The sequence below is a fragment of the Oncorhynchus clarkii genome, chromosome 33 (genome assembly GCF_045791955.1).
Source record: "Oncorhynchus clarkii lewisi isolate Uvic-CL-2024 chromosome 33, UVic_Ocla_1.0, whole genome shotgun sequence".
Taxonomy (NCBI): domain Eukaryota; kingdom Metazoa; phylum Chordata; class Actinopteri; order Salmoniformes; family Salmonidae; genus Oncorhynchus; species Oncorhynchus clarkii.
The window spans coordinates 24,291,503-24,319,037 of record NC_092179.1 but is presented as its reverse complement, the minus strand read 5'-3'; the positions used below and the strand labels follow the sequence as shown (position 1 = coordinate 24,319,037).

At 44.5% G+C, this 27,535-nt stretch overlaps 1 protein-coding gene across 1 annotated transcript in view; it reads left to right on the top strand.

Annotated features, from left to right (window-relative positions):
• The window catches only part of LOC139393228 (staphylococcal nuclease domain-containing protein 1-like), a 334,741-nt gene that overhangs the window by 30,270 nt on the left and 276,936 nt on the right, over positions 1-27,535 (top strand). The window contains exons 10-11 of the mRNA XM_071141677.1: positions 462-566; positions 14,913-15,014. Coding sequence (XP_070997778.1) covers positions 462-566; positions 14,913-15,014 — 207 coding nt within the window. The remainder of the gene's footprint in view (positions 1-461; positions 567-14,912; positions 15,015-27,535) is intronic.

Here is a 27,535-nt window from a genome sequence, read left to right as displayed (position 1 = left end):
TACTCTGTATTTATTATTATTTTTTACACATTTGACTTTTTCTGTTTTCTGTGTCTATTGTTGGGAAGGGCCCGTAGCTAAGCATTTCACTGTTGGTCTACACCTTGTTGTTTACGAAGCATGTGATGAATACCATTTGAATTGTTTGTTGTCGGACTAAAGCCTTCGCTCTCTCTGTGCTCTGCTCTGTTTAAACTAGGCTCAGTTCAGCTCAGCCCACAGAGCCAATTCTCTTGAAAGCAGCTGTCCTCTCTGTCCTCCAAATGGAGCCGCGATGCCTTCCTCACTAACCTCTCTCCCTCTCTCTCTCCACTCTCTCCTCCCTCCCCACTCTATCCCACCATCTCTGTGCCCCTTCCCTTCTTTCTCCCACAATATTTCAACCCATTCTCTCACCCCTACCTTTCTACATCCCTCTCACCCTCCCCTTCTCTCTCTCTCCTTTTCTCCCTCTCTCCCAGGTGATGCAGGTCGTCAATGCGGACGCCGTCGTGGTCAAGCTTAACTCTGGCGAGTACAAGACCATCCACTTGTCCAGCATCCGACCCCCCAGGATTGAGGGCGAGGTACGCACCCCCCCCCGTCGCTATATCTTTGTGTTGTGTGTTGGTGTCTTGTCATTGGCTTGGCCACCCTGACACAGAGGATCATTACCAGCTCCATAGGGGCGTCTGCTGTCAGAGCCACTGTTTGGAAAGCGTTGATGTGGGCCCTTTCCCTCTCCCAGTCTTCTTTTAAAAGGCATTCCTTGTCTGTCTCTCGGTCTCTTCTCTCTGTGTGTCTGTGTCTTTCTCTCTCTCTCCCACCCACCTCTGTGTGTTTGATTGCTGCAGAGAAGTGGGCTGATCCATCCTTTCCCTTACTCACAGCTCGCCGCGTGCACACAATGAGAGACAAAATACACACACTGTCATTCACCTCTCATGTACTCCCAGTCACCACTGTAAGACAAGCATGCACACTCACTGTCACCAGGCACGCATACTTAACCGGTCACTACTCTGTCACACTCATGGTATCAGAACACAACTTTCAGTCTGTTCCCTTCTTGTACTCAACAAACACACAGCCCTACCACATCCACGTCTGTATATCTCCACTCCTCCATTTGTGTTTCCTCCCATCTAAGCCCTGCTAGAGTCCTAATCAGATTTGTCTCTCTCTGGTCGGGTATAAATTGAAAAGAGAGAGATGGACAGAAATAGTTTTTAAATGGAGCTCTTAATGATGGAAGAAGAACAGTAGCTAAATATAGTCGTGTGGCCATCGCCAGAATAACCACACTGGAATTAGCTGGCGACCCCTGACCCCGTCTGCTATTGGCCCCATGATGATGATTCGGCACTCAGTGTAACTGGTAATTAAAAATAAAAAACGTTTTATTTAACTAGGCAAGTCGGTTAAGAACAAATTCTTATTTACAACGACAGCCTACCCCAGCTAACCCCGGCCGACGCTGGGCCAGTTGTGCGCCACCCTATGGGATTCATAATCACGGCCAGATGTGATGCAGCCTGGATACGAACCAGGGACTGTAGTGACGCCTCTTGCACTGAGATGCAGTGCCTTAGACCGCTGCGCCTCTCGGGAGCCCGGGTTGCCCCTTATTTCCTCCCTGAGGCTGGGCTTTGTCTGAAATGGCACCCTGTTCCCTATATAGTGACTGCATGGTACCCCCTTACCACTGATACCAGGCCAGTTTACCATCCCCTCTAATGGTTAAGGTTGTGGGTTGGGTAATCTGATCCTAGATCATTGTTGAGGATCAGAAACAACTTCTACCTAGACTATGATTGCGTGATGGTTCAGCTCTAACCGAGACTGAGGAGGCATTTCCTGTTTCCCTTTCTCCTACCTGTATTGTTCCTAGTAGCACATTCAGTACGCCAGCCTTCTCTTCCACTGTCCTTCAGCCTGCGTCAATAGGGAGTCGTTGGTATTGGAGAGGAGCAGTTAGCAGAAGAATCCTACTTCTATGGCCTCGAGTCCTGAGAGCAACTTGGAGGAGTTGAGTACCTCTTGTGGGCAGTAACAGGCTTTTTGTTTCTGACGCAAGCCAGTTCAATTTGGACTATTATCTCATAGCTCTTTGTGGCTGGAAGACAAAGAAGAGCGATATACAAAAGAAAGCCTCATTGGTGAATTCTTGTACTGTATTTAATGGTGCTGACAATAACTATTAGTCACCAATGTGCTGACTGATGTATCTAAACCGAATGAATGAAAAATGTCTGCAGTCTCCTAAATGACTGAGATGTTAATGCGTTGCTGTAAATGTTGGGTGTTCTGAGTGGGCTGGAATCCCTGTGAGGACAGAGCGTTGTTTCCTACCAAGAGTGGCTCAATATCTTCTCATAGGCAGTTAATTACGTAGGATACATCTCATTGTACAACGGGGCCAGTGTGATTGCAGGCTTTTGTTCTAGCCAAGCAGCAACACAGCAACACGTCTACTTCAACTCATCAGTCTTGATTGGTGATGAGTAGAATCGGGTGTGTTGCTGCTTGGCTGGAACGAAAGCCTGCACCCCACAAACCCTGTATTGGGTGCTCAGGTGTTTTGGACAGATACGGCTGTGGACAAGGCAGTGTGGGAGAAAATATATGCTGCAGGCCTTTTGTCTGTTGGTTTGGAATACCTTTCAATACTTACTAGTCGGCAGGTGGATTTAAAACGCTTGTCTTATACCGAAATGGGCACAATACACATTAAAATGAAGTGTATGCCTGGTTAAAGCTTTTTTAATGTCTGATTTGTATCTTTATTTGTTTTTTGATAGCCTACTCACTGGCATAATCTCTTCTAATTTAGACTGGAGGTATCTGAAGATCGTCATGGGGATTTCTATTCATATTGTAATGTTTAATTACTGCAGAAGGGAGAACATTAATCTGTCAATATAGACCATGTTTAGCAGTCGGAGGCTCATAGATTTTACACTTTCTTCTATTACCCTTCATGCTGCATCTTCCCCTCCTCCCTTGCCCCCTCCTCCTCACCCCCTTCCATTGTTAGCGTCTCAGATCATTAGGAGAATACTTTGTACTCCTCTCTTTGTCCCTCTCCTTCTTTCCCCCTGTTCCCTTCCCTTTCACCCTTATTGCTTTCATTCTCTGTCTCATTCTCTGTCCCCTGTCTCAATTCTCTGTCCCCTGTCTCTATTCTCTGTCCCCTGTCTCAATTCTCTGTCCCCTGTCTCAATTCTCTGTCCCCTGTCTCAGTTCTCTCAGGCTTCATCCGTATTACAAAATCCACCTGCCACTAACTCTAGCAGGCTTGTAACTGCTCGTGCATTGAGACGATGCTGAAACATCAATCCTATGGTGTGAAATAGAATTGTTTTTATTTTATTACTTATTGTTAATGCTGTCTTTGCTGTGCTGATCAATGCACAGGTATATTTTCCTTCCACCTCTCACTCCTTCTTTACCTTGTGGCCATAGACATATAATACATCAACTCAGCAAAATAATAACATCACTGCCAACAACGCATCTTCGCTGGACCAGACAGGACTGGCAAAAAGTGATCTTCACTGACGAGTGGCGGTTTTGTCTCACCAGGGGTGATGGTCGGATTCGCGTTTATTGTCAAAGGAATGAGCGTTACACCGAGGCCTGTACTCTGGAGCAGGATCGATTTGGAGGTGGAGGGTCCGTCATGGTCTGGGGCGCTGTGTCACAGCATCATTGCCTGCAATGACAACAAGCTCAGTCCAATCTCAACGCTGTGCATTACAAGGAAGACATCCTCCTCCCTCATTCCCATATGACCCTCCAGCATGACAATGGCACTGGCCATACTGCTCCTTCTGTGCGTGTTTTCCTGCAAGGCAGGAATGTCAGTGTTCTGCCATGGCCATTGAAGAACCTGGATCACAATCCCATTGAGCATGCCTGGGACCTGTTGGATCGGAGAGTGAGGGCTAGGACCATTCCCCTCAGAAATGTCTGGGACCTGTTGGATCGGAGGGTGAGGACTAGGGCCATTCCCCCCCCAGAAATGTCTGGGACCTGTTGGATCGGAGGGTGAGGACTAGGGCCACCCCCCCCCCCCCCCCCAGAAATGTCTGGGACCTGTTGGATTGGAGGGTGAGGACTAGGGCCATTCCCCCCAGAAATGTCTGGGACCTGTTGGATCGGAGGGTGAGGACTAGAGCCATTCCATCCAGAAATGTCTGGGACCTGTTGGATCGGAGGGTGAGGACTAGGGCAGTTCCCTCCAGAAATGTCTGGGACCTGTTGGATCGGAGGGTGAGGACTAGGGCAGTTCCCTCCAGAAATGTCTGGGACCTGTTGGATCGGAGGGTGAGGACTAGGGCCGTTCCCCCCAGAAATGTCCGGGACCTTTTGGATCGGAAGGTGAGGACTAGGGCCGTTCCCCCCAGAAATGTCTGGGACCTGTTGGATCGGAGGGTGAGGACTAGGGCCGTTCCCCCCCAGAAATGTCCGGGACCTGTTGGAAAGGAGGGTGAGGACTAGGGCCGTTCCCCCCCAGAAATGTCCGGGACCTGTTGGATCGGAGGGTGAGGACTAGGGCCGTTCCCCCCAGAAATGTCTGGGAACTTGCAGGTAACCCTGGTGGAAGAGTGGGGTAACATCTCACAGCAAGAACTGGCAAAGCTGGTGCAGTCCATGAGGAGGAGATGCACTGCAGTACTTAATGCAACTGGTGGCCACACCAGATACTGACTGACTTTTGATTGTGACCCCCCCTTTGTTCAGGGACACATTATTCCTTTTCTGTTAGTCACATGTCTGTGGAACTTGTTCAGCTTATGTCTGTTGTTGATTCTTGTTATGTTCATACAAATATTTACACATGTTAAGTTTGCTGAAAATAAACGCAGTTGACAGTGAGAGGACGTTTCTTTGTTTTGCTGAGTTTAGAAGGGTTTTGTGACCTCTGACCCTGGTAATTTGACTGTTAAACTCATGGGTACACTAGCAATGGCTGCCAGTCTTGTCTTGAATGGGAACTATCATCTATGGATTATGTCTCTGGTTGGTTGCAGTTTGTCAGTTTGTATTTAGACATTTGTGAAAACCATCTCAGGAAAGCAAATCCTTTACTAAATGTGTAATGTGATAGGTATTTTAACATTTAAAAATAATTATACAAGAAAACATTTGATTTAATAAAATATTTAATCAGTCGTCTTCTTCAAATGAAGGAGATGATGATGTAATCTCTGCAAGAGGGAGGATATCTGATTTCATTGGTCCTCAACTCTTGGCTAGGACACTTCATTCAGGATAAATTGAGTTAGCTCTGAGGTAGCCTTTTAGTTCTGAAGGATTCGTTGGGGTAAACATGTTTACCTGGCTAAAGGGTGTGCCACTTTTGCAATACTGGTTATCCTGAGTTGAACTCGGTTGACCAAAGTTACCTCTAACTCCTAAAACCTGATTTGTAGTATAGTGCTCAGGTAGCTCTTTGTGTTTCCACTCTTTATCCTTTGCAGTCATTGCTTCCCTCATTGGCCAGTGTGTCTGTACAGTATGCCTCTGCTTCCTTTGTTGTGACAGGCATGTCTGCATCTCTCTTCATCCATCCACCCACTCCTCCTCCACCATCTCTTCAATCTCCCTGCCCTCTATTCTCTCTCTCCCTCTTCTGTAGATCTCTCTCTGTACCCCACCCCCCTCTCTTTCTCCCTCTCTGGCTGTACCAGATGCGTTGACAGCATGTACTTTGTGCTCCATTGCACGGTCGTATGTTTGGGGAAGGCTGGGAGAGGGGTTAAGACCAGCATATGGAGACAAAGATGTGCTTTCACTGCTGGCTCTGTCTCTGTGGCTCTGTCTCTGTGGCTCTGTCTCTGTGGCTCTGTTCTATTAGCTAACCCTAGTGTTACGTAAAGGCCAAAAGCGACGCCCAGAGTAGGAAGGATACATGCATACGGTGACACACTACAGCATTTGTCCTTGAGAGAAAGTGTTTGAGAGTTGGAAGTGGAAGGAGGTCAACATGCAGTGTTGCTGGTCCAGTTGTCTGACGTGTTTCCGGGGTAACAGAAATGTCACCACGTACGTGTAGGGTGACATCTCTGCTAGCCCTGCTCTCCCTACTGCCAGATGTCTGCTAAATGCTAATCTCACTCCTGATCAGTTGCCTGATTTAGTTAGGAAGCCCACACATGTTCTCCTAAGCTGCCTGTGTCAGTAGACAGACTGGATTTGGCTTCTCATAAGTAGTCTTACGTGCACGCTCACAGCTTGTTGCTACAGTGCCTTCTGTGACCTCCCTCAGGTCCACAGTAAAAGACTGGGTACCCCCTCCCTGTCCCTCCAAGCTGAATTGGGACTTTGGGGAGGTTCCAGGGCCAGTCCTGTGTGTGTGGCCGTATGGGGAGGTTCCAGGGCCAGTCCTGTGTGTGTGTGTGGCCGTATGGGGAGGTTCCAGGGCCAGTCCTGTGTGTGTGTGTGTGGCCGTATGGGGAGGTTCCAGGGCCAGTCCTGTGTGTGTGTGTGTGGCCGTATGGGGAGGTTCCAGGGCCAGTCCTGTGTGTGTGTGTGTGTGGCCGTATGGGGAGGTTCCAGGGCCAGTCCTGTGTGTGTGTGGCCGTATGGGGAGGTTCTAGGGCCAGTCCTGTGTGTGTGGCCGTATGGGGAGGTTCCAGGGCCAGATGCGATGACCAGTGACAACCGCTGCCAAACCTTCTGCTCTTCTGCATGACCCCCCCCCCCCCCCCCCCCCTTCCCCCTTCCCCCTTCTCTCTTTCCCTTTCTGGTTGCTGGGACTTCCTCCAACCATGGGACATGACATGACCTTTGATTGACAGGCTGTGGGACCAATGGTGACTAGCCACAGTGAAACGTGACTTCATGTTAAGGGTACCAACCCTTTTTAGGCTTAGCTTCCTCTCTCTCCCCCCTCTGGGCGCCTCTCTGTTCTCTTTTTCACTCAACCATGTACTCTTCGCCTCTTACGTTCTCATCCCTCCCATCTGTCTCCTTCCCTCTCTCCTCTCCTCTGGTGTGGCAGTGGTGTATTTTCAGATGCGAGTTATTTTGAGCAGGCCGGGTTGGAGTCAGCTCTTTTTCCCCTCCCTCTCTCTCCAGCCAGCCTCTGCAGCAGTAGCAGGCAGCAGGACAAGCCTGGAGAAAACACAATAGTAGAGGGGGGAGATGTCAGAACAGCTCAATGAGTCACTGTTATACCCACTCCCTCCCTGTGTGTGTGTAATGGGGGCTTAACGTATAGCATAAGAGATGACGACAAACCGTCGTCTTTATGTAATGGGAACCAACACAGGAAGTGTCTCATCCTTAGGTGGAATGTATAGTTCTGACTCTTTGCTGTAGCTAGTGTGTATGTCTCATACTTATGCGGACAGAATAGCTTCCTTTCATCTCTACAGCTAAACTTTGTGTGTCATCTGCGTATAGTATCTATTTTGCCATCTATGTTTGTATTTAGTGGAAGATGTTATTTTCTGTAGTTCTTCCCCTCTGTTTTGCTCTGCTCATGCCCTCACCCCTCTTGTTCTCTCGCCATCTATCTCACTCCCTCATGCCTTCATACCCCCCCTTTCTCCCTCATGTCTCTCCATGCGTTCTCTTCATTTTGTTGTGCCTGTGGCCTCCAGCGTGGCGCACTGACCCCGTCATCTGGGGTCGTCCCACTGCACTTCCCCCGTGAATCATCTCACACCCCATTGGCTGTTTGACATTTCCCGAAAAGCCGGTTGGACCCCGTGCTCCTTGCCTGCGATTGGCTGAAAGTTTTTGGCCCACGCACAACCCAGCAGCTCTTATGTCATCGCCTACGATAGAGTAGGCAGAGGAGGAGATGATGATGATCTCAGTGAGATTGACAAGTGGAGTTAGCGGGGAGTGTGTTAGCTAGCTACGTCAATGGTTCAACCTGCGTAGCACTGTGTGATGTGGTAGTATGGAAAACATACCCAGATGCAAGAGAAACGGGGACAGCTGCTATGACTTTAATAAATAAAAACATCTTACCTCAGGATACTTCACACGATGACTCTTCCAGAAACAGAAAAAGGAGCACTCGGATGTTAAATAAAAACATCTTACCTCGGGATACTTCACACGATGACTCTTCCAGAAACAGAAAAAGGAGCACTCGGATGTTAAATAAAAACATCTTACCTCGGGATACTTCACACGATGACTCTTCCAGAAACAGAAAAAGGAGCACTCGGATGTTAAATAAAAACATAAAAAAAGTTTGTTGTTGAAGATCGTAGATGGTGGGGATGTTGGAGTGAAAGTGTGTGTCGGTGTGTGGAAGATGGATGACTGCTGCTTGAGTACCAGTCTCTTCAGCTAATCCACTTTCTATAGTCCATGTCATGTGCCAAAGATACTGGTCTCTCTGCTATCTTCAAATATAAACATTCTATCATTAATGAGTTCCAGGAGAACCCAGGAGTTGGTGTGTGTGTGTGTAAGTAAGCACAGTGCTTGTTGACATGGCTGGGGTGTGTTTGTGAGCTAGAGCCATGTATGTCTTGTATTAAAGCTTCAGGTACTGTGTGCTCCTCTTTCCCTCCCTCCGTCCCTCACTCTCTACAACAGTTTCATGCTCATTTAGTTAGGGAGATCTTTACACATGCAGTCAGTCTTAAATGCAGGTCGTTTCTCTAAGGCCCCCAATGTACAGTTCCATCTTCAATGTTCGTTCTCTCTCTCTACATGCTAGCCAGCGTGCCCACGCCATACACACTCTGCGGCGTCTGCACGCACACAAAATGCACTCCACGCGCAGCACCTTGCAAAAGTTTTCAGGCCCTTTGGATTTCTTCAGTTTGTGTTACAAAGTGGGATTACAACGCATTGAATGATTTTGTTTTTGTAAAATACTTTGTTTATTCATTTAAAAAAAATGAATAAAAAGTGAACTAAAATATAGTTGTTGCTTAAATATTAAGCCTCTTTTTAAAAAAAAATGTAGGCAAGGCTAAATCAGTATAGGAGTACGATGTGGCTTTCTATTGAACTTTTATTAAACTAAGCAAGTCCGTTAAGAACAAATTCTTATTTACAATGCTGGCCTACCGGGGCAGAAAGACAGATTTTTACCTTGTCAGCTCGGGGATTCGATCCAGCAACCTTTAGGTTACTAGTTACTAGTCCAACGCCCTAACCCCTAGGCTACCTGCCACCCCAAAACGGACACACACACACTACCGTTCAAAAGTTTTTAGAACATTTCAAGGGGTTTGTTTTCTTTTTTACTATTTTCTACATTGTAGAATAATGGCGAAGACATCAAAACTATGAAATAACACATGGAATAGTGTAGTAACCAAATAAGTGTTAAATTCTTCAAATAGCCACCATTTGCCTTGATGACAGCTTTGCACACTCTTGGCATTCTCTCAAACTTCTTCACCAGGAATGCTTTTCAACAGTCTTGAAGGAGTTCCCACATATACTGAGCACTTGTTGCCTGTTTTTCCTTCACTCTGCTGTCTGACTCATCCCAAACAATCTCAATTTGGTTGAGGTTGGAGTGTTGTGGAGGCCAGGTCATCTGATGTAGCACTCCATCACGCTCCTTCTTGTTCAAATAGCCCTTACATAGCCTGGATGTGTGTTGTGTCATTGTCCTGTTGAAAGACAAATGACAGTCCCACTAAGACCAAACCAGATGGGATGACGTATCGGTGCAGAATGCTGTGGTAGCCATGCTGGTTAAGTGTGCCTTGAATTCTAAATAAATCAGTGTCACCCGCAAAGCACCCCCACACCATAACACCACCACCTCCATGCTTTACGGTGGGAAATACACATGCGTAAATCATTCGTTCAACCACGCAGCGTCTCACAAAGACACGGCGGTTGGAACCAAAAATCTCCAATTTGGACTCCAGACCAAAGGACAGATTTCCACCGGTCTAATGTCCATTGCTCATGTTTCTTGGCCCAAGCAAGTCTTCCTTCTTATTGGTGTCCTTTTTAGTAGTGGTTTCTTTGCAGCAATTCGACCATGAAAGCCTGATTCACACAGTCTCCTCTGAACAGTTGATGTATCTGTCAATTGAACTCTGAGGCATTTATTTGAGCTGCAATTTGAGGCTGGTAACTCTAATGAACTTTTCTTCTGCTGCAGAGGTAACTCTTGGTCTTTCATTCCTGTGGTGGTTCTCATGAGAGCCAGTTTCATCATAGTGCTTGATGGTTTTTGACCATGTCTTAAAGTAATGATGGACTGTCGTTTCTCTTTGCTTATTTGAGCTGTTCTTGCCATAATATGGACTTGGTCTTTTACCAAATGGGGCTTGTCCCCCACCTTGCCATAACACAACTGATTTGCAACTGATTTGCTCAAATGCATTAAGAAGGGAAAAAAATCCACAAATTTACTTTTTTAAGAAGGCACACTTGTTAATTGAAATGCATTCCAGGTGACTACCTCATGAAGCTGGTTGAGAGAATGCCAAGAGTACGCAAAGCTGTCATCTAGGCAAAGGGTGGCTACTTTGAAGAATCTAAAATCTAAACACTTTTTTGGTTCCTGCATGATTCGATTTGTGTTATTTCATAGTTTTGAGGTCTTCACTATTATTCTACAATGTAGAAAACAGTACAAATAAAGTGAAACCCTTGAGTGAGTAGGTATTCTAAATATTTTGACCGGTAGTGTACATAGATCTGTAAGGTCCCTCAGTCAAGTATTGAATTTCAAGCACAGATTCAACTACAAAGACCAAGGAAGCTTTTTGAAAGCCTCATAAAGAAGGGCAGTGATTGGTAGATGAGTAACAATAACAAATCAGACACTGAATATATCTCGATGCACGGTGAAGTTAGTAATTATGCTGTGGATGATGTATCAAACCACTCAGGCACCTCAAAGATGCAGTCTTTCTTCTGAGGTGCAGGTGGTGATGGAAACTGCTCAGGGATGTTACCATGAAGCCGTTGTTCATTTCAAAATCAACAAAAGTTCAGTGTCTGTGATGGGAGAAAGCTGAGGATGGATCGATATTGTAATGACTCCACAATGATGAACTAAATGACAGCGTGAATAGAAGAATACAGAACAGTCAGAAACATGCTTCTTGTTTACAAAAAGTCACTGAAGTAATCCTGCAAATATACACAGCAAAGGAATATACTTTTTGGTCTAAATGCAAAGCCTTCTGTTTGGGGCAAATCCAACATATCACTGCGGAACTGCCTCATTTTCCAGCATGGTGGTGGCTGTATCATGGTATGGGTATGCTTGACATCGCCAAATACTGGGGAGTTTTTCAGGATAAAAAGAAACTGACTGGAGCTAAGCAAAAGCAACATCCCTGCTTCAGTCTGCTTTACACCAGAGACTGGGAGAGGAATTCCCCGTTCAGCAGGACAACAACCTAAAACACAAGGCCAAATCTACACTGGAGTTGCTTACCAAGAAAGACAGTGTATGTTCCTGAGTGGCCAAGTTACAGTTTGGACCTAAATCTGCTTGGAAATCTATGGCAGGACTTGAAAATTGCTGTCTAGCCATGATCTCCAGCATCTTGACAAACCTTGAAGAATTTTGAAAATAATAATGAGCAAATATGGCACAATCCAGGTGTGCAAAAACACTCTTAGACTTACCAAGAAGACTTACAGCTGTACGCAATGGCAAAGGTGTTTCTAACATGTATTGACTCATGAAGCTGTTTTTGTATCTTAAAAAAACATCCTTTTTGACAGAGTAATTTGTGTAATTGTTGGTAAAAAAAAAAAAGACATCAATTTGAATCCCACTTTGTAACAATAAAATGTGAAGAAATCCATGGGGTCGGAATACTTTAACAAGGCACTGTACACACACACACCCATCCCCAATCCCACACTCCTCCCCCATACCAGCACATTCCACACCACATGACCCCCATCCTCAGGGTCAGTAGGTCGTGACCCCCCCCCCCCCCCCCCCCCCCACACTTGTTTTTTTCAATCCCCTACAGCTATGCAGCTGGCTACAAGCCAGCGTCATGTTTTTGTGCTAGTCATACATTTAGTCTCAACCAGGGTTCATTTATAGTGAAAGGAATTTACCCCAATAGAGTATAAGTCCCAGAGGGAATTATGTTGATATTAGTGTCACGTTGGGACTAAGTGCATCGCCATCAAATAGGACTTTCTCTACAACCTTCAGTTGTAGCATTGGATATACTGGTGGGGGAAAGGACGGGGGATCTGACTCCAAGACACTTTCACGTTGACTAGCTAGCCCATTCTATATGATTTCCTCTTTTGTGTTCAGTCAGTGAATTATGGATAACTCTTGTTTAGGGCTGCAAAATTACGGGAACTTTTTCAAGAAATTCCCTGGTTTTCCATGGTAGGAGGGAATAAGAAGGAACTCCAGATTCCAGAAATCCTCTAACCAGGATTTCGGGAAACCAGGGAATTCATTCTATTTACAGTATCCGTACAGTTATATATCCAACTGTCTCAATCCTCTGAAATGCCTTCCTGTCCGTGTCGTCTTTCAATATTGTCACTGTTAATGCAGGGAATGACGGCTTAAATGGGAATTAGAACACGTCCCCTGTTTCTCTCTGCCCTGCGTCATTTATCACAGATCGATGCCATCCTTTGAGGCCTTAAAAGTTAGCTTGAGTGTGTATTGTACAGACACGCTACCTACCATGAACATCAATAGGCCTACAGGACTGTGAAATGGGCAGAGCATTTTCTATCATGCGCTGTAAAAGGTGGAAGCAGGATGAGTCTGACGTTAGACATCGCCAATTGTTGACCGTAGAACAGTATATTAGTTTATATGGCCGGTTTATGTGGAGCCTCAGTAGCTGGAGTCATACAAAATGCATTAGACCCATCGCATGGTAAAATATTGTGTGGTTCCTGCGGATCAATGCCGCCTATCTATTCCCGGTCCTTGTGGAATCGTTTTATGTCCCTCTTTAAAAAAAAGAAGATAAAAGAAAAGTGATTTGGGGCCTTTTCGTTCCATCTCTCGCTCCCAGCCACTTGTATTTTTGTGTTCCATTGCCATGGTTACTGGGACGCTGTGTCCTCACACAAGGTGACATTAGATGTGTCCTTGGGGTCACATGGGCTCGTTGTGTCCGCTCTAGGGGACAGAATCTCTACACAGATATTTATAGTTTGAGATTTAGATGGATAGAGGATGTCCTCTCTTCCCCTCTCTCTTTTCCTCATCTTCCTCCTCAAATCTCTGTCTGCCTTGCTATCTGTCAGTCTTCTTTCTCTCCTCTTGTTCCTCCTGATGGGTTTCACACTCCTGTAGAACAGGGGAGACGATAGGTCTGTGTCCTCTGTCTCTCTCTGTGTGTGTGTGTGTGTCTCTCTCGCTCTCTCTCTAATTGGCACAATACAGTACAGCTGACATTTAGGTATTTTTCCCTCCTGACTTGGATCCTTTCTTGAGCGAAACACCTCATTAACAAATGTTTGAGTGTCTTTCTGCGAGGTGAAGTAGCGTGAGTAGTCTTGACCCAAGTGTAGTTGTATCTGGGCATGGTACCATCAGCTGATAATGGGCCTTGGCAGGCACAAAATGGAGTAGTTTCAGAGAGTCAGTGAAAGCCTATTAACACCCATGTAACTGTGCACCGAGGTAAAGGTCATGTGGTAAACCTCCTTAGACACATCATGGTGTATTCAGTCCCTAGGCAGTATACCAAAGACCCCCTCATCCCAAGGTAACCGAGCTTCAATGAAAGGCCTTTGTGAAGCCCCAGCGGAAACAAAATGGAGGTCGGCGGCTCTGGGAATCAGCAGGAGGGGAGTTCCATTGGCTAGGTGTGAGATTGATTAGCTTACCTCTCAAAAGCACTGAGCTTCACTGAGCTGGAGAGAGGGGTGGTGGGGGGGAGAGTGAGGAGAGTGGGTGGCTTATCGACCCAAACATCATTACACTTTGGCCAAGGTTAACGGAAACCACATTAGGCGGTTAAGATTGTGATTTCTGCCATGGCTGGAGTCCCTCCTGTGAAGTCGGATGCCTGGCTCACACGGTCAGGTCAACTCTTTTGAACAATGTCCTCTAATTGCTAAGGGTGCTAGGCTAGCGTAGGTAGGCACATTCAGAGGGAATCTGTTCCAAGGGAAATGGAGCGTGGGTGTGGGCACAGTTTTGTAACGCTGGTTTCTCTTTCTATAAAGTGAGGGGTGGGCTTCTCCACCCAAAGCCCATGCTCCTGTGAGAGACACTGCCCCCTGTTGCCTCTTCTCCAGAACTTTCCATATGCTCAGCTGCACAGCACACGTGTCAGCACCGATACAAGGAGAACGACTAGAACATCCCAAAGGAGGAGAGGAAAGGGCGAGCGCCGTGTGTGTGTGTGTGTGTGTGTGTGTGTGTGTGTGTGTGTGGTGGAGAGATAATAATGGTCTTTATAGAATGGGCGGCAAACACAGAGCTATTGTAATCCATTGCCTTATTTCTTTTTGCATTTGTGCGTGTCATTTCTTTGTGTGGGTGTGTTTGTCATTCACTGTAATTGTTGTTGTGTTCCTGTTTCTGTGTGTCTGTTCCTGATACTGAAGGAGGACAAAAAAATAATAACTCTTTTGAAAATGCAAATGGGTTCTATTTATGTTCTGTTCCTGCCTTGTGTGTATTTGCACGTGTTTGTGTGTGTGTGATGCTGTCATTCATGCCGGGGTGTTTATGATCGAGATGGAACAATGGCACCAGTCCTCATCCCATCTCCCCAGTGACAGGACTCCTGAGTGGGAACGGTAAACAACAGTGCAGTGGGGATTCAGACTGGTGGGGAAGAAAGAAGGAAAGGGAGCCGGGGCCACGGCAGAGAAACAAGAAGGATGAGAGGGATGGCTGGAAGAAAGTGTTTGAATACGTTTTAATAACTATCTCTTTCTGTCCCCCTCTGCTTTCCCCTTCTCTCGTTCTCATCCTGTATCTCGCTGTCTCTCTCTCTCTTTCTCCTTTCTCTCTGCAGGAGAAGAACAAAGACAAAGACAAGCGTTTCCGTCCCATCTACGACATCCCCTACATGTTCGAGGCCCGTGAGTTCATGAGGAAGAAGATCATTGGCAAGAAAGTAAGAGAACCACGCCCACAAGTCCCACTAACGTAGAGCTGTAGTTGACTAGATCTGCTCCAGAGGCTCTGCCTGAAGATCTAGTGTAGTCTAGATCAGTGGTTCCCATCCTTTTTCCGTTACTGTACCACCACCTGAATTTCTCTCTGCCCGGAGTACCCCTGAAGTACCCCGTCATGTGCGTTTTAGTCTTCTCATGAGTCTTCTCCAGTACCCCTGTGGATTTTTTATTTTTTATTTTTTTTATTTCACTTGGATAGGCCAAGTACCCCCAGTGGGAACCAGATCACCAGTCTAGATCATCAGTTTTCTTTCTTGCACGTTTGTCTTGAAAAACACACATACAGTGGGGCAAAAAAGTATTTAGTCAGCCACCAATTGTGCAAGTTCTCCCACTTAAAAAGGTGTGAGAGGCCTGTAATTTTCATCATAGGTACACTTCAACTATGACAGACAAAATGAAAAAAAAATCCAGAAAATCACATTGTAGGATTTTTAATGAATTTATTTGCAAATTATGGTGGAAAATAAGTATTTGGTCACCTACAAATAAGCAAGATTTCTGGCTTTCACAGACCTGTAACTTCTTCTTTAAGAGGCTCCTCTGTCCTCCACTTGTTACCTGTATTAATGGCACCTGTTTGAACTTGTTATCAGTATAAAAGACACCTGTCCACAACCTCAAAACAGTCATACTCCAAACTCCTCTATGGCCAAGACCAAAGAGCTGTCAAAGGACACCAGAAACTAAATTTTAGACCTGCACCAGGCTGGGAAGACTGAATCTGCAATAGGTAAGCAGCTTGGTTTGAAGAAATCAACTGTGGGAGCAATTATTAGGAAATGGAAGACATACAAGACCACTGATAATCTCCCTCGATCTGGGGCTCCACGCAAGATCTCACCCCGTGGCGTCAAAATGATCACAGTGCCAGACGTGTGCCCCTGCTTAAGCAAGTACATGTCCAGGCCTGTCTGAAGTTTGCTAGAGAGCATTTGGATGATCCAGAAGAAGATTGGGAGAATGTCATAGATGAAACCAAAATATAACTTTTTGGTAAAAACTCAACTCGTCGTGTTTGGAGGACAAAGAATGCTGAGTTGCATCCAAAGAAAACCATACCTACTGTGAAGCATGGGGGTGGAAACATCATGCTTTGGGGCTGTTTTTCTGCAAAGGGACCAGGACGACTGATCCGTGTAAAGGAAAGAATGAATGGGGCCATGTATCGTGAGATTTTGAGTGAAAACCTCCTTCCATCAGCAAGGGCATTGAAGATGAAACGTGGCTGGGTCTTTCAGCATGACAATGATCCCAAACACACCGCCCGGGCAACGAAGGAGTGGCTTCGTAAGAAGCATTTCAAGGTCCTGGAGTGGCCTAGCCAGTCTCCAGATCTCAACCCCATAGAAAATCTTTGGAGGGAGTTGAAAGTCCGTGTTACCCAGAATCAGCCCCAAAACATCACTGCTCTAGAGGAGATCTGCATGGCGGAATGGGCCAAAATACCAGCAACAGTGTGTGAACCTTGTGAAGACTTGACCTCTGTCATTGCCAACAAAGGGTATATAACAAAGTGTTGAGAAACTTTTGTTATTGACCAAATACTTATTTTCCACCATAATTTGCAAATAAATTCATAAAAAATCGTACAATGTGATTTTCTGGATTTTTTTTTCTCATTTTGTCTGTCATAGTTGAAGTGTACCTATGATGAAAATTACAGGCCTCATCTTTTTAAGTGGGAGAACTTGCACAATTGGTGGCTGACGGAATACTTTTTTTGCCCCACTGTACACACTCCTTTAATATCTCACCTGCTATTTTAACTTGTTTGATTCATGTCAAGTGACATGGGAGTTGTCCCTCCACTCCTACCTCATACACTGACTGACCATTTGATTTGAATCAGGAGATTCAATCTAGTCGCTCCCTCTGGGCGGAAATCATGTGTGGCTCCAGCCCTGTGGCTCTGACGATTTAAACGGGTATTTTTGTGTGTTTGTGTCAGTAGTGATTTGTTGGGCTCAAACATGCTGGTAGTTTACATGGTCTTCACAGCAGGGACTGAAGTACTACACTTAAGAGTGACTGCAGAACACACAGGCACACACAATCCTCTGGGCTTTTCACAACACCGAGCAAGGGGCCATGAGAGTTCAGTATTCAATTAGAGTTTGGAAACTCGTCACGCCCCTTATATTCATTTGAATCATCAACGTTAATGATTTTTTTAACGAGGAGATATTCTATATCCTCCCTCGAAGCTAGTGTAGAGTGAAGCGACATTAATGATTGCGGCGGGATTTGCGAAGACTGAATCAAGTCAGAAATTCTTAGTCTGTCAACGTGCAAAAACACAGTTAAATGACTAAACCATTCGGTACGGGGATCTTGGTTCGGTCCGCACTGTCAACCCAAAATACATTTAACACTGTGCTTATTGGCTGTGCCTACACTACGTTGTGTGCCTCTTGAGTAAATCTGAGCATAATTTTGTTTTCAGGCTATTCCGTCAGACAACTAGAGCCTATGCACACATTGTAATCAAAATTAGAATCTTAATTGGTGTATTTCAAGCTGTCCTTTTGTGAGGCGCAGCCGGGAACTAGTTCTGTACGAAGGCGAGGGTTGGGGTCGATAGACGAGGAGGATTCTCCATTGGTTAATCTCCAGTTTGGGAACATTTTGGCTTCCCACAAGAGTAAAACGCCGATGGACAGAGTCTCCACTGCTCAACGAGAATAGCATATGCAGCTGCCAACACCTCACACATGAAACATGTTGACACATTTACGCCGACATTACCTCAGTATTCCTACCACTGGAGACAAAAAACCCAACAACTTCGTCTCCCCTCTGAATTGAAGCAGCCCTTCACAACTGATTCTGACCAGGCAAAATAAATTACAAGAACGATAGATCAAATAACATTTTATTTGTCACATGCGCCGAATACAACAGGTGTATGTATACCTTACCGTGAAACTCTTACTTACAAGGCTTTAACCTGTTGAGGGTAGGGGGCAGTATTTTGTTGTTTGGATGAAAAATGTACCCAAATGAAACTGCCCATTTCTCAGGCCCAGAATCATGAATATGCATTTAATTGTCAGATTAGGATAGAAAACACTCTAAAGTTTCCAAAACTGTCAAAATATTGTCTGAGTATAACAGAACTGATATTGCAGGCGAAAACCTGAGGAAAATCCAACCCGGAAGTGCTGTTTTTCCTGAAAGCTCTCTGTTCCATTGCCTGCCTTCGCTCCATTTAAAGGGATATCAACCAGATTCCTTTTCCTATGGCTTCCACCTGTTGTGAACAGTCTTTAGACATAGTTTCAGGCTTTTATTTTGAAAAATGAGCGAGAAAGATCACAGCGCGCCATTGGATGGCTGGGTGCCAGCATCGTTTTGCATGCGCAACAGAGTGGAGCAGACGTTTTTTCTCTCTCTCCTATTGAAGAAGCGATCGTCCGGTTGAAATATTATCGATTATATATTGTAAAAACATCCTAAGGATTGAATATAAAAAACGTTTGACATGTTTCTATGGAATTTACGGATACTATTTGGAATTTTCGTCTGCCCGGTCGTGACCTCTTGAGCCTGTGGATTTCTGAATATAACGCGCCAACCAAATGGAGGTATTTTGGATATAAAAATAATCTTTATGGAACAAAAGGAACATTTATTGTGTAACTGGGAGTCTCGTGAGTGCAAACATTCGAAGATCATCAAAGGTAAGCAATTCATTTTTATTGCTTTTCTGACTTTTGTGACCAATCTACTTGGCTGCTAGCTGTTTAATGTTTTGTCTGCTGAGAGAGATGTCCTTACATAAACGCTTGGTATGCTTTCGCCAAAAAGCTTTTTTGAAATCTGACACACCAGGTGGATTAACAACAAACTAAGCTGTGTTTTGCTATATTGCACTTGTGATTTCATGAAAATTAAATATTTTTAGTAATTTAATTTGAATTTAGCGCTCTGCAATTCAGCGGATGTTGACTAATATGATCCCGCTAACGGGATGGGTGCATCAAGAAGTTAACCTCTCTAGGATATGTGGGACGTAGCGTCCCACCTCGCCAACAGCCAGTGAAAGTGCAGGGCGCCAAATTCAAAACAACAAAAATCTCATAATTAAAATTCCTCAAGCATACAAGTATTTTACACCATTTTAAAGAGAAAATTCTCGTTAATCCAGCCACAGTGTCTGATTTCAAAAATGCTTTACAGCGAAAGCACCACACAAATATGTTAGGTCACGACCAACTCACAGAAAAACACAGCAATTTTCCCAGCCAAAGAGAGGAGTCACAAAAAGCACAAATAGAGATAAAATTAATCACCAACCTTTGATCTTAATCAGATGACACTCATAGGACTTCATGTTACACAATACATGTATGTTTTGTTCGATAAAGTGCATATTTCTATCAAATCTCATTTTACATTGGCGCGTTACGTTCAGTAGTCCTAAAACATGCGGTGATTGTGCAGAAAGCCACATCTATTTACAGATATACTCAATAGAAATGTTGATGAAAATACAAGTGTTATACATGGAATTAGAGATATACTTCTCCTTAATGCAACCGCTGTGACAGATTTTTTTAAAAAGTTACGGAAAAAGGGAACCATGCAATAATCGGAGTACAGCGTTCAGACAACAAAGCAGCCAAAAAGATATCCGCCATATTGGGTAGGCAACATTAGTCATAAATAGCATTATAAATATACACTTACCTTTGATCTCCATCAGAATGCACTCCCAGGAATCGCAGTTCCACAATAAATGTTTGTTTTGTTCGATAATGTCCATTTATGTCCAAATAGCTTCTTTTGTTAGGGCTTTTGGTAAACAAATCCAAAAGCGCGTTCAGGTCCAGCCGAACGTCAGATGAAAAGTTGAAAAAGTTCCGTTACAACCCATAGAAACTTGTCAAACTAAGTATGGAATCAATCTTTAGAATGTTTTTATCATAAATCTTCAATAATGTTCCAACTGGAGAATTCCCATGTCTGTTGAAAAGCATTGGAACGAGAGCTAACTCTCTCGTGACCGCACCTCAGAACCTGTGGCACTCTGCCAGACACCTGACTCATTCCTCTCTCATTCGGTCCCACTTCACAGCAGAAACAACGTTCTAAAGACTGTTGACATCTAGTGGAAGTCTTAGGAAGTGCAACATAACCAATATCCCACTATCTCCAATAGGGGCTGAGTTAAACTACAAGCCTCAGATTTCCCACGTCCTGGTTGGATTTTTCTCAGGTTTTTGCCTGCCATATGAGTTCTGTTATACTCACAGACATCATTCAAACAGTTTTAGAAACTTCAGTGTTTTCTATCCAGTACTACTAATAATAAGCATACAGTGCCTTGCGAAAGTATTCGGCCCCCTTGAACTTTGCGACCTTTTGCCACATTTCAGGCTTCAAACATAAATATATAAAACTGTATTTTTTTGTGAAGAATCAACAACAAGTGGGACACAATCATGAAGTGGAACGACATTTATTGGATATTTCAAACTTTTTTAACAAATCAAAAACTGAAAAATTGGGCGTGCAAAATTATTCAGCCCCCTTAAGTTAATACTTTGTAGCGCCACCTTTTGCTGCGATTACAGCTGTAAGTCGCTTGGGGTATGTCTCTATCAGTTTTGCACATCGAGAGACTGAAATTTTTTCCCATTCCTCCTTGCAAAACAGCTCGAGCTCAGTGAGGTTGGATGGAGAGCATTTGTGAACAGCAGTTTTCAGTTCTTTCCACAGATTCTCGATTGGATTCAGGTCTGGACTTTGACTTGGCCATTCTAACACCTGGATATGTTTATTTTTGAACCATTCCATTGTAGATTTTGCTTTATGTTTTGGATCATTGTCTTGTTGGAAGACAAATCTCCGTCCCAGTCTCAGGTCTTTTGCAGACTCCATCAGGTTTTCTTCCAGAATGGTCCTGTATTTGGCTCCATCCATCTTCCCATCAATTTTAACCATCTTCCCTGTCCCTGCTGAAGAAAAGCAGGCCCAAACCATGATGCTGCCACCACCATGTTTGACAGTGGGGATGGTGTGTTCAGCTGTGTTGCTTTTACGCCAAACATAACGTTTTGCATTGTTGCCAAAAAGTTCAATTTTGGTTTCATCTGACCAGAGCACCTTCTTCCACATGTTTGGTGTGTCTCCCAGGTGGCTTGTGGCAAACTTTAAACAACACTTTTTATGGATATCTTTAAGAAATGGCTTTCTTCTTGCCACTCTTCCATAAAGGCCAGATTTGTGCAATATACGACTGATTGTTGTCCTATGGACAGAGTCTCCCACCTCAGCTGTAGATCTCTGCAGTTCATCCAGAGTGATCATGGGCCTCTTGGCTGCATCTCTGATCAGTCTTCTCCTTGTATGAGCTGAAAGTTTAGAGGGACGGCCAGGTCTTGGTAGATTTGCAGTGGTCTGATACTCCTTCCATTTCAATATTATCGCTTGCACAGTGCTCCTTGGGATGTTTAAAGCTTGGGAAATCTTTTTGTATCCAAATCCGGCTTTAAACTTCTTCACAACAGTATCTCGGACCTGCCTGGTGTGTTCCTTGTTCTTCATGATGCTCTCTGCGCTTTTGACGGACCTCTGAGACTATCACAGTGCAGGTGCATTTATACGGAGACTTGATTACACACAGGGGGATTGTATTTATCATCATTAGTCATTTAGGTCAACATTGGATCATTCAGAGATCCTCACTAAACTTCTGGAGAGAGTTTGCTGCACTGAAAGTAAAGGGGCTGAATAATTTTGCACGCCCAATTTTTCAGTTTTTGATTTGTTAAAAAAGTTTGAAATATCCAATAAATGTCGTTCCACTTCATGATTGTGTCCCACTTGTTGTTGATTCTTCACAAAAAAATACAGTTTTATATCTTTATGTTTGAAGCCTGAAATGTGGCAAAAGGTCGCAAAGTTCAAGGGGGCCGAATACTTTCGCAAGGCACTGTATATTAGCATCTGGGACAGGGTAGCAGGCAGTTTACTCTGAGAACCTTATTCATCCAAGCTACTCAATACCGACCCCCTGTCACCAAGAAGTTAACCAACGATGCAGTTCAGGAAATATAGTTAATTAACTAAAGTGAAAATAAAATAAAAATAATAATTTAAAAGTAACACAAATGACATAACGAGACTATATATAGGGGGAACCGATATCGAGTCAATATGCAGGGGTACAGGTTTGTCAAGGTAATTTGTATAGTGACTATGTATAGATAATAAACAACCAGTAGCAGCAGTGTAAAAACAAAGGGGGGGGGGGGTCAGTCAATGTAAATAGTCTGGGTTGCTTGGGGGTAGAATCTGTTGAGGAGCTGTTTTGTCATAGACTTGGCACTCTGGTAGCAGTGATAACTTGGGTGACCGGAGTCTTTGACAATTTTTTGGGCCTTCCTCTGACACTGTCTAGTAGATAGGTCCTGGATGGTAGGAAGCTCGTCCCAGTAATGTACTGAGCCGTACACATTACGCCCTCTGTAGTGCCTTAAAGCTGAGCTGTAGTCAATGAACAGCATTCTGAAGTATGTTTATAGCCGTGGATATGCATCCATTCTCGGTGGTTGAGAAGAATTCTGGGTTTCAGCACCTCCTGAAAGTGCTCTCGAAACTTTGCGAACTTCGCGTTCTCGCAACCATTTCAGCAAACGGGTAGTACCTGCTCTATATAAGCAAGCTGAACCTGACGTTTGTCAGTGAATTGGCCAGTGGACCCTGTGTTGCTCTTACTACAGATGGATATACCTCCATGGCTACAGAGAGCTACTTAACAGTGACATCACATTAACACCGGGAAATGAGAAGTACCTTTTTTACGTCCTCCAGTGCTTCTGCTGGCATTCACTATAAACGTCCAGCACATTGACAGTCCAGGAGAAGCACTCTAGTGCTGCTGTGGTTTACGGAGAGAAGTTGTACTCCTGGGTCTGTTAGAAAACAACTCAAACATTCCTGTGCCTGGAGTGAGAGCTTGATTGGTGGTGGTCTGTGTGTGAGGGAGAGAGTTTGTGTGTACAAGAGATTTTGTGGTTGTGTGCGCAGCTGTTTATGGTCTGTTTAATGAGTGAGTGCGTGTTCAGGGTATTTTGCAGGTTTTCCGCTCCAGCTCCTCGGTTTATAGTTCATTGAAGATGTAGTCAGCCCAGAAGATCCAGCCATGGCGGTATGATTTGTTTCTGCAATAACCACACTATTAATCACCCCGCCCTTGTGGTTTAGATTAGGCCTTGATTGAAACGTGTAGATGCACAGAGGCATCAGAATTAGTAGACGTATCTACAGTTATGAATGCATCTGACTCTAAAATCATTGCACGTCGACTAGATCTATATCTCAAATGGATTATATCATCTGGGAAGGTGCATGAGACTCCAACCAGACCTGGATTGAAACACTATTTTGAAAGCTTTCAAATACTTTCAGCGATTGCTTTAGCCTTGCGTGGAGTGCCAGTTTGGCGGGGGGTTGGAACTTTTGCGACTATTCAGTTGGTTCCATTGCAACAGGCATGCTCAATCAAGCCCAGCTAATGTATGTCAAATGATTTTCAAATGGTATTTCAATCCAGCATCGTCTTATTTATCCTCTCATTCTTCTTTGCCCCTCATCCTTGATTCGATTCCTCCACCTCTCCCATTCAGTCATTTATAAAATCTGAGAGTACGGCACTGTGTTCATCCATTGCAGTATATTCCTTAAGAAGGCTAGGCCCTCCCCCGTTTGTTCCTATTCTTTTGAAGTGATGACAGTTTAGGTGTAGAGCTTCACTTCACTGTTCGCTGTAGCCCAATCCATACAGCATGAGACTAAAACATTCCCCCGTTCTTTTGATTAGATTTGGATTCACAATTTAAGGTTGCAAAAGGAAAACAGTACAATATCATCATTTCCGAACTTAAATATTTTGAAACGGAGCGTTTTCTATTGGTACAGTGGGGAGATACACTGCCGATTTTGCAGGTTTTCCTACAAATTTTTATCATGGGTACACATCAAGTGTGAGAGACGGAATCTAAAACAAAAATCCAGAAAATCACATTGTATGATTTTTAAGTAATTAATTAGCATTTTATTGCATGACATAAGTATTTGATCACCTACCAACCATTAAGAATTCCGGCTCTCGCAGACCTGTTAGTTTTTCTTTAAGAAGCCCTCCTGTGCTCCACTCATTACCTGTATTAAGGACACATGTCCACACATGTCCACACATGTCCACACACTCAATCAGACTGGGGCTCCACTCCAGCTCCGGTCTGGGGCTCCATGCAAGATCTCACCTCGTGGGGCATCAATGATCATGAGGAAGGTGAGGGATCAGCCCAGAACTACACGGCAGAACCTGGTCAATGACCTGAAGAGAGCTGGGACCACAGTCTCAAAGAAAACCATTAGTAACACACTACGCCGTCATGGATTAAAATCCTGCAGCGCACACAAGGTCCCCCTGCTCAAGCCAGCGCATGTCCAGGCCCGTCTGAAGTTTGCCAATGACCATCTGGATGATCCAGAGGAGGAATGGGAGAAGGTCATGTGGTCTGATGAGACAAAAATAGAGCTTTTTGGTCTCGCCGTGTTTGGAAGAAGGATGAGTACAACCCCAAGAACACCATCCCAACAGTGAAGCATGGAGGTGGAAACATCATTCTTTGGGGATGCTTTTCTGCAAAGGGGACAGGATGACTGCACCGTATTGAGGGGAGGATGGATGGGGCCATGTATCGCGAGATCTTGGCCGCCAACCTCCTTCCCTCAGTAAGAGCATTGAAGATGGGTCGTGGCTGGGTCTTACAGCATTACAATGACCTGAAACACACATCCAGGGCAACTAAGGAGTGGCGCCGTAAGAAGCATCTCAAGGTCCTGGAGTGGCCTAGCCAGTCTCCAGACCTGAACCCAATAGAAAATCTTTGGAGGGAGCTGAAAGTCCGTATTGCCCAGCGACAGCCCCGAAACTTGAAGGATCTGGAGAAGGTCTGTATGGAGGAGTGGGCCAAAATCCCTGCTGCAGTGTGTGCAAACCTGAACTACAGGAAACGTATGCTCTCTGTAATTGCAAACAAAGGTTTCTGTCCCAAATATTAAGTTTTGCTTTTCTGATGTATCAAATACTTATGTCATGCAATAAAATGCAAATAAATTACTTAAAAATTATACAATGTGATTTTTGGTTTAGATTCCGTCTCTCACAGTTGAAGTGTCTCTATGATAAAAATTACAGACCTCTACATGCTTTGTAAGTAGGAAAACCTGCTCAATATACAGTGTTCTCCCCACTGTATATTGAGGCTCACCAACTCAAACGGGCAACAATTATTAAGTATTTGAAACCCTGGCTGATCACTAGTTTCCTCCTGTTCTTTAAAAGCCTGTGTTTTTGCTAAGACACGGCTCGGCTGAGAATGGACATGTTTTTTCGTGCGATTCCTAGATAAATGTTGATACCCAAACTATTTTTACCTTGAAGGTAGGTTCACTGCCCTCGGCCGCCATGGCAACCAGAGTTAGAAAGCACGACAAGGAAGAATCTGAGATGATTAGCCGCATCAAGTGTTGTATTGATGTAAGGGTACAGTGGTGTGAGACTAGGGTGAATGTACCAATACGTACATGGAAGGAAAAGGGCTGTAATGCTGATCTTTGACTGCATATAGGCCTAATGTGCTTCTGTTTTGATCCCATTTTGACTGCAGAAAAGGGAAATGTCAGGGAACCCAGTTCACTAAGTAAGTGTGGAAGCTAAACCATCCAACAAGCAGATTTGACAGTCCTACCAATGCTTTTGTCCTGCTATGCAGAAGGACCAGTGTTTTGACTACAGCAACAATTAGAGAGGGAGTTCTCTGATCATGTCCAGTGGCTGTTTTTGTCTCTCCTGCTTCGCTGGCCACCACAGACACCATCATTTTACCTCAGCAAACACAAAGGAGGACAGAAGAGATTTGACAGTACCGTAGGTGGCAGGTAGCCTAGCGGTTAAGAGCGTTACGGCCAATAACCCAAAGATTGCTGATTCGAATCCCAGAGCCGACTAGGTGCCCTTGAGCAAGGCACTTAACCCCAATTGCTCCTGTAGGTGGCTCTGGATAAGATGGTCTTCTAAATGAGTAATGTTTAAATGTAGTACTAAAGCCTTTGAGCCTGGTTTAATTTGAGAACCTGCACTGGGTTCTTTTAGCGCTCTTAGCTCTGCTCGGCACGACCGGCACCATCACTTTACTTCATCAGCAGGGTAATTGGGACTTGACACGGTGGTACTCTGCGGTATTTTCAGACGCGTCTGGTGCTCGGGAGGGCACGATACGCCCGAAAGCCCCAGCTCGGAGCCGCCCGCGCTCTGCCCTCGCCTCACACAGCACGGCAGACTACATTAGTTGAACAAGTTATTTTCGCTCCCTCGAAATCCAGTGGGACGTTGTGCAAGCAGTGCTGCCATCCCCAAATTGGGTTCACCCGCTGGGTATCCCTCATCAGAAGGTGCCCCTCTTCAGTCCCGAGTGGTCCGAAAGAGGGTTTTACATGACAGGTCAAAGGTTGTATCATACAGTCCACCAATGGTGGTTGTTGGGAATTGAACCAACTTTTCCCCACAGAACACTATTGTCATCGACTTAAGCATAAAAGGCGTACAACACTGAAATACAATAAAATCAATCAATCAATCAATCATTCAAAGTGTCTGTTTAGTAAGTTGGCAGACAGCCAGAGGAAGCCTCAAAGTGCTCCACTTTAAGAGATGTATAAAATAATAATGTCCCCTTGTCTCCATCTCTATCAAGATGTCTGAGATACTTTTCATCTGTTATGAAGCGTGTCCAATATTCAAAGGGTTTCTGTTATCAGAGGTTGGGTCCGTATCAAATGGATGTCAGAGCATCAGTTAAGAGCTGTTAATGTGTGACTGAGGTAGTTGGTTATTTTTTTGACTTGCACAAGTGGAGGAAAATACCAAACTACCCTCTTAATGATTCTGGGCTACAATAAAACCTCTTTCAATACATTTTAATAACCAAGTTTCAGGGATTAGTCATATAAACAACATTTGTTTTTCTACATTTAAGAATATAAAGTTCAACAGAGAATTTAACCAGACCAGGCATCTCAATTCCAACGTTCTCTTGATGTGTGAGGAGAACATTTGTTTTGAATCCCAGTTATCGTTTTTTTGATTCAAATGTGTCCAAGTGTTATTTGACCTCTTAACACCCACACACACGGCTCTGAAAGGAAATCAAGAGAGTGGATGGATACAGTCAGTCAGTGTACAATCTCAGGCCATAGACTTCAGGTTGCTAATCACAAGATTAGTGCTGATATAGGATCAGCTCCATATCATATATATATATATATAATCCGTATCATTTGATTGGTTCTGAATTTTAAAAGACTTATCCTCTATCAGCGCCTCTACTATCAGCCGCTGTGAATATGGGCCCTGAAGTGCTGTACACAAGCCTCAGATGGT